Source organism: Callithrix jacchus, chromosome 1 (assembly GCF_049354715.1).
Source record: "Callithrix jacchus isolate 240 chromosome 1, calJac240_pri, whole genome shotgun sequence".
In the NCBI taxonomy this organism is placed as follows: Eukaryota; Metazoa; Chordata; class Mammalia; order Primates; family Cebidae; genus Callithrix; species Callithrix jacchus.
The window spans coordinates 214,585,447-214,602,106 of NC_133502.1; the positions used below are offsets into that span (position 1 = coordinate 214,585,447).

The following is a 16,660-nucleotide window of genomic DNA, read 5'->3' on the forward strand; positions in this document are numbered from 1 at the left end:
TAGGCGTGAGCCACCGCGCCCGGCCAAATCTCTTTACATATATGTAATTATTCTGTCTGTTCCCTTTAACTGGAGATACAATTATTTGTTTTCTTCTCCTATAGACTGGTTGGTTGTTACTCTAAAATACGTATATTATAGAAAGATCTACTTACACTCTGCCCTTTAAATATGGTGAAGCAAAAAGCAGACCCAGAAAAATGTCAATAGCTGGACAATTTTTGAAAAGATTATTTTTTCCAAAATTGCACGTATTAAACAATAGTGAATAATGTGCAGGTTACTACTTTGTTGAGTACCACATGGAATAAAATATAGTTAATCTAAACTTCATTCCTTGTATCAGGATAAATTCCAGAAATCAGAATGAATTAGAAATGTTAATATAAAAAGTAAAAACATAAAATTTCTAAGAGAAACCATGCAAATTTTTTTTTTTTTTTGGAAATGGAGCCTTGCTCTGTCATCCATGCTGGAGTGCAGTGGTGCGATCTCCGCTTACTGCAACCTCTGTCTCCTGGGTTCAAGTGATTCTCGTGCCTCAGCCTCCCAAGTAGCTAGGATTACAGGCACCCCCTATCATGCCTGGCTAATTTTTGTATCTTTAGTAGAGACAGGGTTTCACCATGTTGGCCAGGCTGGTCTCGAACTCCTGACCTCGAGTGGTCTGCCTGCCTTGGTTTCCCAAAGTGCTGAGATTACAGGTGTGAACCACGGCACCTGGCCTGGGAAATTTTTTTTAATCTCAGAGACAGGAAGAGTTTTTCCTATATGACAAAAAATCCAAAAGCTATAATAGATGAATGAATTCACCTAACAAAGAGTTTCTGTGTGGCAAAGACAAAAGATAAATGGCAAACTGGGGAAAATATTTGTAGCTTTTAGTAAAGAGCAAATGTTCTTACAGATCACTATGGAAAAGAACAGTAATATAGTTGGAAAATGGACAAGGGATATGAACAAACGTTTTCATGAAAGGAAATACAATTCTTGAATGTGAAAATGCAACCTCACTCATATGGGAAATACCCATTAAAATTACACTGAGGTACTATTTTCACCTGTCAGATTGACCAACATCAAAAAGTTCAGTAATACTTCATGGGGAAAGAGATTCTTCTGTTCACTGCTGTGGAACTTAAATTTATACCAGTTCTGTGAAGGGCAGTTCTCTCACTTGTACCTATGAGGAACTTAGCATATAGATTAACTTACATGTGTAAAATGATGAGTGTACAAACTTTATTTATTGAACCATTGTATATAATAGGAAAAATTGGAACCAACCTAGATAGTGATAAAAGACTAAATCAATAATTTTATTTCCTATAATTTCTTTGGACCTTAATGAAATGGGTTTTTTATTTGTGGTTTGCTTGTTTGGGGTCTCTTCATAAACTAGATATTTTATTAGTAAAGTTCCATAAGTGGCTTTTCTCATCTGTAAAAATTGCCACATCATGTCCTTATTTTTATCTTTATGTACATGTCTCCAGGGTAAAATACTTTTAATTTTACAGACAGTAGCCCTTGATGGAACATTATTTTTAAAATCTGGAGTGATCTCTGGAGGGTCAAGTGACTTAAAATACAAGGCTAGATGCTGGGATGAGAAAGAGTTAAAGAATCTAAGAGACAGACGAAGCCAGAGAATTCAAGAGCTAAAGGTAAATCCATACCATAAAAGTTGTAATATACCAAGTAGAATAATTACGTTTTTAAACTGGGTGTGTGTGTGTGTGTGTGTGTATATATATATATATATATATACATACAAGAACAGTGCTGTTTTTATAGTTTAAAAATTCAAATAATACAGAATAAAATAAAAATAAAAAAATATTTCCCTTAATCTTCCTTATATGTCAGTGGTATTTACTAAACACAGTTCGATGCATAGCTTCCAGAAATTTTCTTTGTGTGTGCAAGTATATGGATTATTTTTTCTATTTTCTTTGTTTTATGATAGGTTCTTGCTATATTGCTTGCAGTAAGTTTTTCATTTAATATCATAATGTTACTTTATTTTTAATGAATCCTGCCTGCCTGGTATTTCATAGTATAGATTTTATTTATTTACTCAGTCCCCTGTTGATGGACTGTTTGCTTTTTGCTGTTACAAATGCTGTAGAATTAAACAGTCTGTCCCTCTAGAGAGGGAGAATAACATAGTACCTAAGAATATAAATTCTGTAGCCAAACTGCCTAGGTTTGAATCCTGGCACTGCTACTTATTAGTGATATGACTTTGGTCAAATTGTCTAATCCCTTTATAACTTCATTTCCCCATTTGTAAAATGGGAATAATTAAAGTACCTTCTGTTTGGGGTTATTATTATAAGGATTAAGTCAAATAATCCAGATAAAATACTTAAAACAATTCCTGGCATATGAAGCCCTATATATTGTGTGTTGTTATTATTACATATTTATTTGTTACAAATATATCTTTAAGATATGTGTATTTAAAACATTAATAGATATTGGTAAATTCCCATCAAATGAAAACTTATGGTAAGGTGTGCATGTCCCTAGATTGCAGTACTGGATATTAGCAAATATATTAATCTTTGCCATTCTGATTGGTTAAAAAAAAGTGTAAGTCACTTGTTTAATATGCTTTTATTTTTTGAGACAGGGTCTTACTGTGTTGCCCAGGCTGGAGTGCAGTAGCGCCATCTCAGCTCACTGCAACCTCTGCCTCTCAGGCTCACGTGATCCTTCCATGTTAGCCTCCTGGGTAGCTGGGACTTACAGGTGTGCACCACCACGCCAGGCTAATTTTTATATTTTTAGTAAAGATGAGGTCTCACTGTCTTGCTCAGGCTCACCGCAAATTCCTGGGCTCAAGCAGTCTTCCTGCCTTAGGCTCCCAATGTGCTGGGATTATAGGCATGAGCCACTGTGCCCAGCCTGATAGGCATTTCTTAAAGTATGACTGAGGTTGGGCATTTCCTCATAAATTTAATGGTTCTCTGTAATTTTTCCTTCTGTGAATTGCTTATTTTCTCGGCACATTTTTCTAGTAGGTTGTTTCTTATTTTATTACCTATTTTAAGAATTATTTGCATTAAATTAGTTCTTAGTCACATGTATTGTAAACATTTTTCCATTTGACTTTTTAGTCAGCCCTAGTTGGAATATAATTTATATACAATGACAGTCACCAGTTTTAAGTATAATTTAGTAAGTTTTGACAAACGTATGTAGTCATGTAACTACCACTGCACTCACGATATGGAATATTTTCATCATCTCTCAAAATTCCTTTGGGTTCCTTTTAGTTAGTCCCCTCTTCTGGCCCCTTTGGGGCCTCACAGTTCAATCTACTTTCTATTATTATAGTTTTTCCTCTTCTAGACTTTCTTGTAAATGGATTCATACAGTCATTAGTCTTTTTTGTTTTCTTCACTTAGCCTAATATTTTTGAGATTCATGTTGTATGTACCAAAAGTTTATTCCTTTGTAATTGCTGAGTATCTCTTTGACATTAACTTTGTTCTGCCATACATGTGTTTTTAATCTTTAGCCAAGTTTATTAATCTTTTATAACTTCAGGATTTTAGGATGTGTTATGCTTAGAAAGACCTACTTCTTTCTGAAGATCACAAAAGAAGTTCCATACTGCGTCCTTCTAGTGATTTTGTGTGTTTTAACATTTGTAGTTTCTATTCATCTGGAATTTATTTTGATGACTGAGGATCCAGCTTTATTTTTATCAACTGACTTACCATTTTACAAAGGTATCATTTGTCGAATATTGTAATTCCCCCATTTATTGAAGCCAAATTTTACAGATGCTAAATCAATATAGAATGCTTTCAGATTATTATTATTTTTGTTTAGTTTTCTTCCTTAGTTGATTCAAGGCGAACCCCCATCTCTACAAATATATGTGTGTGTGTGTGTGTTTGTGTGTGTGTATGTGTGTGTGTATGTATGTGTATATATTTTCAAGAAGATATTTTGACAAAGTTACTTGACTAATTTTCATCTTTTTCTGAAGCATAAGATATTGAAAGCATTATGTTTTAACCTAAGGTATAGAAAGATTCAGCTTTTTTTTTTTTGAGACAGAGTTTCGCTCTTGTTACCCAGGCTGGAGTGCAATGGTGCGATCTCGGCTCACCGCAACCTCCACCTCCTGGGTTCAGGCAATTCTCCTGCCTCAGCCTCCTGAGTAGCTGGGACTACAGGCACGTGCCACCATGCCCAGCTAATTTTTTGTATTTTTAGTAGAGATGGGGTTTCATCATGTTGACCAGGATGGTCTCCATCTCTTGACCTCGTGATCCACCCACCTTGGCGTCTCAAAGTGTTGGGATTACAGGCGTGAGCCACCGCGCCCGGCCACGATTCAGCTTTTAAAGATTTTACAGATTTAGGCCTAGGCACAGAGACAGTTCTGGGAAGATGACAACTTGAAGTGAATATTGCTTCCCATCCATATCCATGCTAAGCTCCCATCTGTCTGTCACAACCTGAACCAAGTGGCAACTAGGTGGGAGTGATGTCTTGGGTTCTAAGGCAGGCTGCTGGGAAAAGCTGATACAGGGCTTCCTCTTTATTAATGTGAAGAGTACTTGAGTAAGAGTCAGGACATAGTGGAATCCTGGGAGTAAGTTAAACATTTGTCCTATGTGAGGATGCCTGGTCTTCTTAAACCCCATGAAGCTAAATACTAGCTTAGCAGGAAGTTTGTGACTTCCCTGTTCCTGAGTTTGGAAGAGTCAAGGGATATCAGAGAGAAATGTTTTTCTCTATCTCAGTGTAGTCTGTGTCTCAGGATGGTACTGATAGTCTTCTCTTGTAATCACTGGCCCCCACAGGTATAGAAAATCCTTGTGGACTGCTGCGATTTCGGGTACTTTAATACTCAGACATGATCCTCATTGGGCAAAGAAATACATAAATGTTATCTGAGGTTTTCTAGGAGCCAGGTAGCAACTTCAACAAAAAAAAGGAAAGGAGCATTAAGGAAATTCAGTGTAGTGTCATCCTTCCCCTGCCAATCCCCAATGCACAAAAAGATTTTCTAGGACTAAAAAACATACTTCTGACCAGGCGTGGTGGCTCACACCTGTAATGCCAGCACTTTGGGAGGCCAAGTGGGGTGGATCACCTGAGGTCAGGAGTTCCAGATCACCTGGGGCCAACAGGATAAAACCCTGTCTCTACAAAAAAAAAAAAAAAAAAAAAAAAGAACTTTTTTTATGTTTGTTTTTTAAAGAGACAGCCCTTGCTCCATCACTGAGGCTGAGGTTCAGTGTTACCATCATAGCTCATTGTAACCTCGAACTCCTGAACTCAAGGGATCCTTCCACCTCAGCCACCCAAGTAGGTAACTAAGACTACAGGGGCATACCACCAGGCCCTGCCAATTTTAAAAAAAATTTTAATTTCTTTTGTAGAGACAAGGTCTTGCTATGTTGACCAGGCCGATCTTGAACTCCTGGCCTTGAGCAATTCTCCCACTTTGGCTTCGAAAGTGCTGGGATTATAGGTATGAGCCACCACCTCCAGCCAAAAACGTATTTCTTAATTATAAAATGTAGTAGATGAATTGAAGGAAAGGATGTCATTGTTGAGAACTAAATTTATAACCTGGCAGACTGAGTGGAAGAAGCAACTCAATGAGGGTAACAAAATTACAAAGATAAGGTATGAGGAAAATAGAGACTGAGCAGATAGATTCAGGAAAATTGATATGAGACTAATAAATTCTTGAAAGGAGAGAAAGAACACAGAGGAGAAAATTAAATTAAAAATAAGAAACTTTCTCTAAGGATAAAATTTAATTTACCAGTTGAAAGGACACACAGAGTTTTGTATGTCTGGTGAGAAAGGACCCACAACACAGATCTGGGTGTAACTCCTTAACCTGTAGGTTACAGAAGCAACGCTAAGCTACCTGCCCTTCAAAAAAAAGTTTCTTATACATTTAAACAACAACAAAAAAAGCCCATATCAGACTGCAAAACTGGATGAGACTGTGGAATAATAGCTAAAAGGAAGAGGACTACAACCCAAGATGTTAGTTACCTTTCAAGGATCTGCCAATAAGCAAATTCAGAGATCATCATCCATGTACTCCATGTGACAAAAATACTGGAGAAAGTACTCGTAAGTGGCTGGGAGCTATGGCTCACACATGTAATCCCAACATTTTGGGAGGCCAAGGCTGGTGGATCACTTGAAGCCAGGTAGGAGTTCAAGTTCAGCTTGGCCAACATGGTGAAACCCTGTCTCTACTAAAAATACAAAAATTAGCTGGGCATGGTGGCTTGCACCTGTGATCCCGGCTACTTCAGAGGCTGAGACAGGAGAATCACTTGCACCCAGGAAGAAGAGGCTGCAGTGAGCCCAGATCATGCCACTGTACTCCAGCCTGGGCAACAAAGCAAGAATCTGTCTCAAAAAAAAGGTGAAAAGGAAGTACTCTAAGCAGCACATGAATTAGAATAGACCTAATTATAATAAACGAATAGTGCTAAACTAACTCAGTTAAGTCGAGGAATTGGAAGTGAAGAGAAAGGTCGATGTGTTCCAAAGGCCTCATCTGTGAGGGGAGGAAGTTAGAATATTCTAAAACCGTGTATTGGGGTGCAGGGGGACAGGAGAGACTAGAGTGTTAAAAAGCATACCAAGCTAACACAGGGACAAATAGAAAACCAATAAAAATGAGTGAAAAGAATAAAAAGCAAGATGGAAGAAATAAAATTTTTCTATGTCAGTGATTACAGTAAACATGAGAAGATTTAAGTCTCCCATTAAAAGAACAGGATTCATAGATTAAAAAACCAAGTGTTATTTATAAGAAATCATTTTTATAAACAAAGAACATTGAAGCTGGGCACAATGGCTCACGCCTGTAATCCCAGCACTTTAGAAGGTCAAGCTAGGTGGATCACTTGAGGTCAGGAGTTCAGGACCAGCCTGGCCAACACAGTCAAACCCTATCTCTACTAAACATGCAAGTAATAGCCAGGTGTGGGGAAAAAGGAAGGCAAAAAATTGGAAACATTATTTTGAAGACTTGTAGCCAAGAAAAATTAGAATTTGGTCCAAACTGTAAAAAATAATAATAGAAAAACAGGAAAGACTGGAATCTAACAACAGGTATACTGTAGTGTTTGAAACACAATTTTTCTCTTCAGTTTTCCATTTTTACTAAAGACAAGTCTTGGTAGTACTGATTTGCTGTATTATACTTGGCCTGATTATGTCTATACAGTGTAGCAAGAATAATTTTTTTACATCAAGCCCAACCTCTAGAAAGACCATTATAATTTCCCTTTCATTGTAAACAACTTGATCATATAGAAGTTTTTTTTCTGTAAATGCTTTTATTGTGGCTTACACAGACCATTCATAATATGCTTGAACTTTCTGGTTTGTCCTGAGCATCAGTCTTTCTTTCTTTGTTTGTTTTTATTTATTTGTTTACTTTTTTTTTTTTGTATTATATTTTACGTTCTGGGGTACATGTGCGGAACATGCACGTGCCATGGTGGTTTGCTGCATCCATCACCCTGTCATCTATATTAGGTATTTCTCCTAATGTTATCCCTCTCCTAACCTCCAACCCCCCTGCTATCCTTCCCCTAGTCCCCAACCCCCAACAGGCCCCTCCTGTGTATGATGTTCCCCTCCCTGTGTCTGTGTGTTCTCATTGTTCAACACCCACTTATGAGTGAGAAAGTGCGGTGTTTGGTTTTCTGTTCTTGTGTCAGTTTGCTGAGAATGATGGTTTCTAGCTTTATACATGTCCCTGCAAAGGACATGAACTCATCCATTTTATGGCTGCATACTATTCCATTGTGTATATGTGGCACATTTTCTTTATCCAGTTTATCACTGATGGGCATTTGGGTTGGTTCCAAGTCTTTGCTATTGTGAACAGTGCCGTAATAAACATGTGTGCAGGTGTCTTTATAATAGAATGATTCATAATCCTTTGGGTATATACCCAGTAATGGGATTGCTCGGTCAAATGGTATTTCCATTTCCTGATCCTTGAGTAATCACTACACTGTCTTCCACAATGGCTGGACTAATTTACACTCCCACCAACAGTGTAAAAGCGTTCCTGTTTCTCCACATCCTCTTCAGCATCTGTCCCCTGATTTTTTGATGATCGCCATTCTAACTGGCATGAGATTACTATCTCAGTGTGGTTTTGATTTGCATTTCTCCAGAGACCAATGATGATGAGCTTTTTTTCATATGTTTGCTGGCTGCATAAATGTCTTCTTTTGAGAAGTGTCTATTCGTATCCTTTACCCAGTTTTTGATTGGGTTTTTTTTTTGTGTAAATTTGTTTAAGTTCTTTATAGATTCTGGATGTTAGCCCTTTGTTAGATGGGTAGATTGCAAAAAATTTTTCCCATTCTGTTGGTTGCCGGCTTGCTCTAATGATAGTTTCTTTCGCTTTGCAGAAGCTCTTTAGTTTAATTAGATTCCATTTGTCAATTTTGGCTTTTGTTGCCATGGCTTTTGGTGTTTTAGTCATGAAGTTTTTGCCTGTGACTGTGTCCTGAATGGTATTGACTAGATTTTCTTCTAGGGTTTTTATGATGTTAGGTTTCATGTTTAAATCTTTAATTCATCTGGAGTTAATTTTTATATAAGGTGTTAAGGAAGGGATTCAGTTTCAGCTTTCTGCATATGGCTAGCCAGTTTTCCCAACACCATTTATTAAATAGGGAATCCTTTCCCCATTGCTTGTTTTTGTCAGGCTTGTCAAAGATCAATTGGTTGTAGATGTATAGTGTCATTTCTGAGGCCCCTGTTTTGTTCCATTGGTCTATATCTCCGTTTTGGTGCCAGTACCATGCTGTTTTGATTACTGTAGCCTTGTAGTATAGTTTGAAGTCAGGTAGTGTGATGCCTCCAGGTATTTTTTTTTGCTTAGGATTGTCTTGGCTGTGTGGGCTCTTTTCTGATTCCATGTGAAATTTAAGGTTTTTTTTTTTCCAGTTCTGTGAAGAAAGTCAATGGTAGCTTAATAGGGATAGCATTGAATCCATAAATTACTTTGGGCAGTGTGGCCATTTTCATGATATTGATTCTTCCTAACTATAAGCATGGAATGTTTTTCCATCTGTTTGTGTCCTTTCTTATTTCCTTGAGCAGTGGTTTGTAGTTCTCCTTGAGGAGGTCCTTCCCATCCCTAGTTTAATTCCTAGGTATTCTATTCTCTTTGTAGCAGTTGTGAGTGGGAGTTCACCCATGCTTTGACTCTCTATTACTGGTGTATAGGAATGCTTGTGATTTTTACACATTGATGTTGTATCCTAAGACTTTGCTGAAGTTCCTTATCAGCTTAAGGAGATTTTAGGCTGAGACGATGAGGTCTTCTAAATATACAATCATGTTGTCTGCACGTAGAGACAATTTGACTTTCTCTTTTCCTAATTGAATACCTTTATTTCTTTCTCTTGTGTGATTTTCCTGGTCAGAACTTTCAATACTATACTGAATGGGAGTGGTAAGAGAGGGCATCTTTGTCTTGTACCAGTTTTCAAAGAGAATGCTTCCAGTTTTTGCCCATTCAGTATGATATTATTGGCTGAGGGTTTGTCAAATTAGTTCTTTATTATTTTGAGATACATTCCATCAATACCTAGTTTATTGAGAGCTTTAGCATAAAGAGCTGCTGAATTTTTTCAAAGGCCTTCTCTCCATCTATTGATATAATCATGTGGTTTTTGTCTTTGGTTCTGTTTATGTGCTGGATTACATTTATAGATTTGCGTATGTTGAACCAGCCTTGCATCCCAGTGATGAAGCCTACTTGATCATGATGGACAAGCTTTTTGATGTGCTGTTGGATGCGGTTTGCCAGTCTTTGATTGAGGATTTTCACATCAATGTTCATCATGGATATTGGCCTGAAATTTTCTTTTTTAGTTCTGTTGCTGCCAGGTTTTGGTATCAGGATGATGTTGGTCTCATAAAATGAGTTAGGGAGGATTCCCTCTCTTCGTATTGTTTGGAATAATTTCAGAAGGAATGGTACCAGCTTCTCTTTGTACCTCTAGTAGAATTCGATTGTGAACCTGTCTTGTCTTGGACTGTTTTTGGTTGGTAGGCTATTAATTGCTGCCTCAATTTCAGACCTTGTTATTGGTCTATTCAAGGATTCAAATTCTTCTTAGTTTAGTCTTGGGAGGGTGTATGTGTCCAGGAATTTATCCGTTCCTTCTAGATTGACTGGTTTATTTGCATAGAGGTGTTTGTAGTATTCTCTGATGGTAGTTTGTATTTCTCTGGGATTGATGGTGATAGCCCCTTTATCTTTTTTTTGAGACAGAGTTTCGCTCTTGTTACCCAGGCTGGAGTGCAATGGCGCGATCTCGGCTCACTGCAACCTCCGCCTCCTGGGTTCAGGCAATTCTCCTGCCTCAGCTTCCTGAGTAGCTGGGATTACAGGCACGTGCCACCATGCCCAGCTTTTTTTTTTTTTTTTTTTTTTTTGCATTTTTTAGTAGAGACGGGGTTTCACCATGTTGACCAGGATAGTCTCGATCTCTTGACCTCGTGATCCCCCCACCTCGGCCTCCCAAAGTGCTGGGATTACAGGCTTGAGCCACCGCGCCTGGCCTCCTCTTTATCATTTTTTATTGCATCTGTTTGATTTTTCTTTTATTTTTTATTAATCTGGCTGGTGGTCTGTTTTGTTGACCTTTTCAAAAAAACTAACTCCTGGGTTTACTGATTTTTTTTTTTTTTAACTTTTTTGTTTCTCTGTTTCCTATAGTTCTGCTCTGATCTTTAGTTTTTTCTTGTCTTCTGCTAGCTTTTGAATTTGTTTTATCTTGCTCCTCTAGTTCTTTTAATTGTGATATTAGTGTGTTGATTTTAGATCTTTCCTCATTTCTCTCATGGGCATTTAGTGCTATAAATTTCCATCTAGACACTGCTTTAAATGTGTCCCAGAGATTCTGGTATGTTATGTCTTTGTTCTCATTGGTTTTGAAGAATATTTTTGTAGGGTCCACACCTACAAGGTCCTATGAGTCCCTCTCTACTGGTGTGGAAACAAGAAACTGTGGAAATAAAGACACGAGACACTGAGATCAAGAGAAAGAGAGTCAGCTGGGCGTGGTGGCTCACGCCTATAATCCTAGCACTTTGGGAGGCCGAGGCAGGTGGATCACAAGGTCAAGAGATCAAGACCATCCTGGTCAACAAGGTGAGACCCCGTCTCTACTAAAAATACAAAAATTAGCTGGGCATGGTGGTGCGCGCCTGTAGTCCCAGCTACTCGGGAGGCTGAGGCAGGAGAATTGCTTGAACCCAGAAGGCGGAGGTTGTGGTGAGCTGAGATCATGCCATTGCACTCTAGTCTGGGTAACAACAACGAAACTCTGTCTCAAAAAAGAAAACGAGAAAGAGTTTAGGTCCAGGGGTCTACTGCCAACCAAAGCACGGAGTCCAGCATTGGCCCTGAGTGCCTGGTCACTCTGACTTTTATTGCATACAAAGCCGGAGGCAGGGCAGGTAGGGCAAGTCATTGGCAGCTAGTGATAGGGTCAGATAAATCATGTGTCTTGGAGACAGGGCCCAGGACTTTCAAGTAGCTGAGACAAGAAGAAAACCTAATGTGTCAGCACTTTTTCTATACTTGTCAAGAAAGAACAAAGAAAGACATTAAGATTTGTTACTTTTACAAATTTTTATCTTCTAAGAAAAAGAGGAACCAGGTGCAGAAGCGGAACATGGAAGTAGACAGAGAACATGACCGCTGAAGAACAGCATCACATAGAGACAATTAAGCCCCTGGATGTCTGCAGGCCTCCCTGACAGTCCTCAGGACTACCGCAAGAGCTTAGGGGAAGAAGAGTTTTCTCCTAACTCCTCTGAGGAAGGAGACACCTTGAACATCTCCTTCCATAGCTGGCTAAACAGTGAGTGCTTTCCCAGCACTGGTGCTGCACACAGCCAAGGCGTCCTCCAGCAGCCCTTACACGGGCGTGACAGAGGGCATCTTGCCTTAGGGTCACCTCTTTCACAATGGTACTTCAGTTCCATGCTTCATGACCCAGGAATCATGAGTAAAATTAAAAGGTTATATTGAGTATACATATATGATTACATATGAATAACTATGTGATTATGATTATATATAGGAATGTGACTATATCTCTAATTCTTTTCTAGTTCAGTATTTATATGGGAACAGGCTGAGGCTTCAGACCCTTGGCTGAGCACTTGTGGGGGTCTCCCACCCACACATCTTTATTTCTGCCTTTATTTCATTATCCAGTAGTCATTCAGGAACAGGTTGTTCAGTTTCCATGTAGTTGTGCAGTTTTGAGTGAGTTTCTTAATCCTGAGTTCTAATTTGATTGCACTGTGGTCTGAGAGACTTATGATTTCTGTTCTTTTGCATTTGCTGAGGAGTGTTTTACTTCCAATTGTGTGGTCAATTTTAGAAAGCAACATAGCGCTGAGAAGAATGTATATTCTGTGGATTTGGGGTGGAGAGTTCTCAAGATGTCCATTAGGTCTGCTTGGTCCAGATATGAGTTCAAATCCTGGATATCCTTGTTAATTTTCTGTTTCATTGATCTGTCTAATACTGACAGTGGGGTGTTAAAGTCTTCCACTATTACTGTGTGGGAGTCTAAGTCTCTTTGTAGGTTATTAAGAACTTGCTTTATGTAGCTGGGTGCTCCTGTATTGCTTGCATATATATTTAGGATAGTTAGCTCTTCTTGTTGCATTGATCCCTTTACCATTATGTAATGTCCTCGTTTGTCTGTTTTGATCTTTGTTGGTTTAAAGTCTCTTATCAGAGACTAAGATTGCAACCCTGCTTTTTTCCCTCTCTCCATTTGCTTGATAAATCTTCCTCCATCTATTGATTTTCAGCCTATGTGTGTCTTTGCACATGAAATGGGTCTCCTGAATACAGCACACCGATGGGTCTTGACTGTCCAGTTTGCCAGTCTGTGTCTTGATTGGGGCATTTAGCCCATTTACATTTAAGATTAATATTGTTATGTGTGAATTTGATCCTCCCATTTTGATGCTAGCTGGTTGTTTGCCCGTTAGCTGATGTAGTTTCTTCATAGTATGTTGATGGTCTTTGTAAAGTTTGGTGTGTTTTTGCAGTGGCTGGTACTGGTTGTTCCTTTCCATGTTTAGTGCTTCCTTCAGGAGCTCTTGTAAGGCAGGCCTGGTGGTGACAAAATCTCTCAGCAGTTGCTTGTCTGTAAAGGATTTTATTTCGCCTTCACTTATGAAGCTTAGTTTGGTTGAATATGAAATTCTGGGTTGATAATTCTTTTCTTTAAGGATATTGAATATTGGCCCCCCCCACTCTTTTCTAGCTTGTATGGTTTCTGCTGAGAGATCTACTGTGAGTCTGATGGGCTTCCCTTTGTGGACTACCTGACGTTTCTCTCTGGCTGCCCTTAGCATTTTTTCCTTCATTTCATCCCTGGTAAATCTGACAATTATGTGTCTCGGAGTTGCTCTTTTTGAGGAATATCTTTGTGGTGTTCTCTGTATTTCCTGAATTTGAATGGCCTGCTTTGCTAGGTTGGGGAAGTTCTCGTGGATAATATCCTAGAGAGTCTTTTCCAACTTGGTTTCATTCTCCCCATCACTTTCAGGTACACTGATCAAACATAGATTTGGTCTTTTCATATAATACTGTATTTCTTGGAGGCTTTGTTCATTTCTTTTCACTTTTTTTTTCTCTAATCTTGCCTTCTTGCTTTATTTCATTGAGTTGATCTTCAGTCTCTGATATCATTTCTTCTACTTGATTGATTCAGCTATTGAAACTTTTGTATGCTTCATAAAGTTCTTGTGCTGTGTTTTCAGCTTCATCAAGTCGTTTATGTTCTCTATGCTGGTTATTCTAGTTAGCAGTTTGTCTGTTTTTCAAGGTTCTTTGCTTCCTTGCATTGGGTTAGAAAATGCTCCTTTAGCTCTGAGAAGTTTGTTATTACCCGCTTTATGAAGCCTGCTTCTGTCAATTCATCAAACTCATTCTCCATCTAATTTTGTTCCCTTGCTGATGAGGAGTTGCAATCCCTTGGAGTAGAAAAGGCGTTCTAGTTTTTGGAAAATTCAGCCTTTTTGTGCTGGTTTCTTCCCATCTTCATGGATTTCTTTACCTTTGGTCTTTGAAGTTGGTGACCTTTGGATGGTGTCTCTGAGTGGATGTCCTTTCTGTTGATGTTGAAACAATTACTGTTTGTTAGTTTTCCTTCTAACAGTCAGGCCCCTCAGCTGCAGGTTTGCTGGAGGTTCACTCTAACCCTTGCTTGCCTGGGAATCACCAGCAGGGGCTGCAGAACAGCAAAGATTGCTGCCTGTTCCTTCCTCTGGTAGCTTCGTCCCAGAAGGGTACCCACCAGATGCCAGCCAGAGCTCTCCTGTATGAGGTGTCTGTCAGCACCTGCTGGGAGGTGTCTCCCTGTCAGGATAGACAGAAGTCAGGGAGCCACTTAAGGAGGCAGTCTGTCCCTTATTAGAGTTCAAGTGCTGTGCTGGGCAGGGATGTCTTAAGTCTGCTGAAGCTAAATCCACAACCATCCCTTTTCCCAGGTGCTCGGTTCCAGGGAGGTGAGGCTTTATTTATAAGTCCTTGACGGACTGCTGCCTATTTTCACAGATGCCCTGCCCAGCATGAAGGGAGTCTAGTGACAGTCTCCCTACAGAGGCCTAGCTGAGCTGCCGTGGGCTCTGCCCAATTGCTCTGTAAACTTCCCAGTGACTTTCTTTACACAGGTGAGATTAAAACTGCCTACCTGAGTCTCAGCAATGGTGGACACCTCTCCCTGCAGTGAGCTCCTGCATCCCAGCTCAGACTGCTGTGCTGGCTACAAGAATTTCAAGCCAGTGGATCTTAGCTTGCTGGTCTTCATGTGGGTGGGACCTACCAAGCCAGATCACTTGGCTCCCTGGCTTAGCTCCGTTTTTCAGGGGAATGAGCAGTTCTATCTCACTGGCGTTCCAGACACCACTGGGATATGAGAAGAAAAAAAAAACTGCAGCTAAAACAACCAACCAGTTTTGTGCTAGAAACTTGGGGTGCTGATGTTATAGGCACCAGGAATCTCCTGGTCTGTGGGTTGTGAAGACCGTGGGAAAAGTGCAATATCTAAGCCAGAAGGCCAGAGTTTCAGGAAAAGTCCCTAATGGCTTCCCTTGGCTAGGAGAGGGAGTTCTCCCATCTCTTACACTTCCTGGGTGAGGCAAAGCCCCACCCTGCTTTGGCTTGCCCTCCTTGGGCTGCACCCATTGTCTAACCAGTCCTTAAGAGATGAACCTGGTACCTCAGTTGGAAATGTGGAGATCACCCCCATTCTGCGTCGTGCTCGCTGGGAACTGTGCACTGGAGCTGTTCCTATTCGGCCGTCTTGGTGGAAATCCTTACATCCCTCTTTCTTAAACAATAAGTCACTTTATTCTAGTACTCAATTTACCATACAAGATTCTTTCTCATATAAAATTATTTCTCTTTAAGCTTTCTTACAAAAAAAAAAAAAACCTCTTTTTATAACTTTCTTTACTTCTCTGTGATTTCCTGGTTTCTTTTACCTTGTTTTATATATAACTTTTAAATAAGCATTAGACAAAAATTGTTCTCCTTTTTGAAATTGACACTTTTTTTTTAAAAGAATATTTTCCTACAATATATTTTTATTGAAAAATACCCAAATAATGAAATATCTATTATTTAATATAACTTTAGATTCCAAATTATGATGTTTGTCTACAAGCATTTATCCCATTACATTTGCCTAATTATTTTTAGTCATTTACCTAGATTATTTATGAAAACTGCTATAGTCATCATGTAAAGTTATGAAACTGCCATTGCAAAATTATAAATGAGGCAGAGAAAAATATCTGACTTAACTGACCCCACCTTGCTTCTGACCTCCAAGCTATCCTGGGCGTAGGCCAAACTAACTTTGGAAGGAAGTTAGTTTATAGTTTAGCATTAAAACAAAGGCAGTAACAGTCCTTTCCCAAAACAAACCTTACTGCCTGTGGATTGCACTGCCTAATGCCTCAAGATTAGAAGTTATGGAAATCTTACTAAATTCAACATGTAGCTATTTTCATTAAACCAATCTCAATGTCTTATGTATTAAAAATTACATAAGCAAAGATCATTCTTTCTTGGGCTGGGCTTATAATTTTGTAATACTGTGCCAAATGTCGACACCTTATAGTAATTGGCAGGGATAAGTATGAAATTGCTTAATAAATGTAAATTAAACTGTATGCCGGCAATTCTTAAGACATTTCTAATATTTTTTTACCAATAATTTTAAAGCTAGCTTATTTATTAAAGATTTTACTTATGTCAACTTGAAAAAGCATTTGACTAGTCTTTTTTCCTGATAAAGTATTTGATTCAAGTGCTTTTATTTTCTTAAGCCATTTAACTAGAGCTCTTTTATATAGTTTTAGTAGTGAAACATTGTGTATGCATAAATGTATAGACATATTAGGCATACCAATAGAAGTATGTTTTACAGTTTCATAATCAGCTTTTTTCCCCCCATCTTAGACTTTCAAATTCTTGATAACTTGTTTCACTACCCTAGGCAGTTGTCAGCTAAATAGCCTTAAATTTGCACATTAAAGGAAACAACTCAGGTGAAAATCAAATTGCAAAATTTAC

The 16,660-nt window shown here is 38.8% G+C and overlaps 1 protein-coding gene across 2 annotated transcripts in view; it reads left to right on the forward strand.

The window, feature by feature from the left end:
* Positions 1-16,660, forward strand: part of SMC1B (structural maintenance of chromosomes 1B) — a 90,241-nt gene that overhangs the window by 37,876 nt on the left and 35,705 nt on the right. For both annotated transcript variants that reach the window (XM_017964134.4, XM_035273367.3), the window contains exon 12: positions 1,521-1,667. In XM_017964134.4, the coding sequence (XP_017819623.2) occupies positions 1,521-1,667 (147 nt within the window). The remainder of the gene's footprint in view (positions 1-1,520; positions 1,668-16,660) is intronic.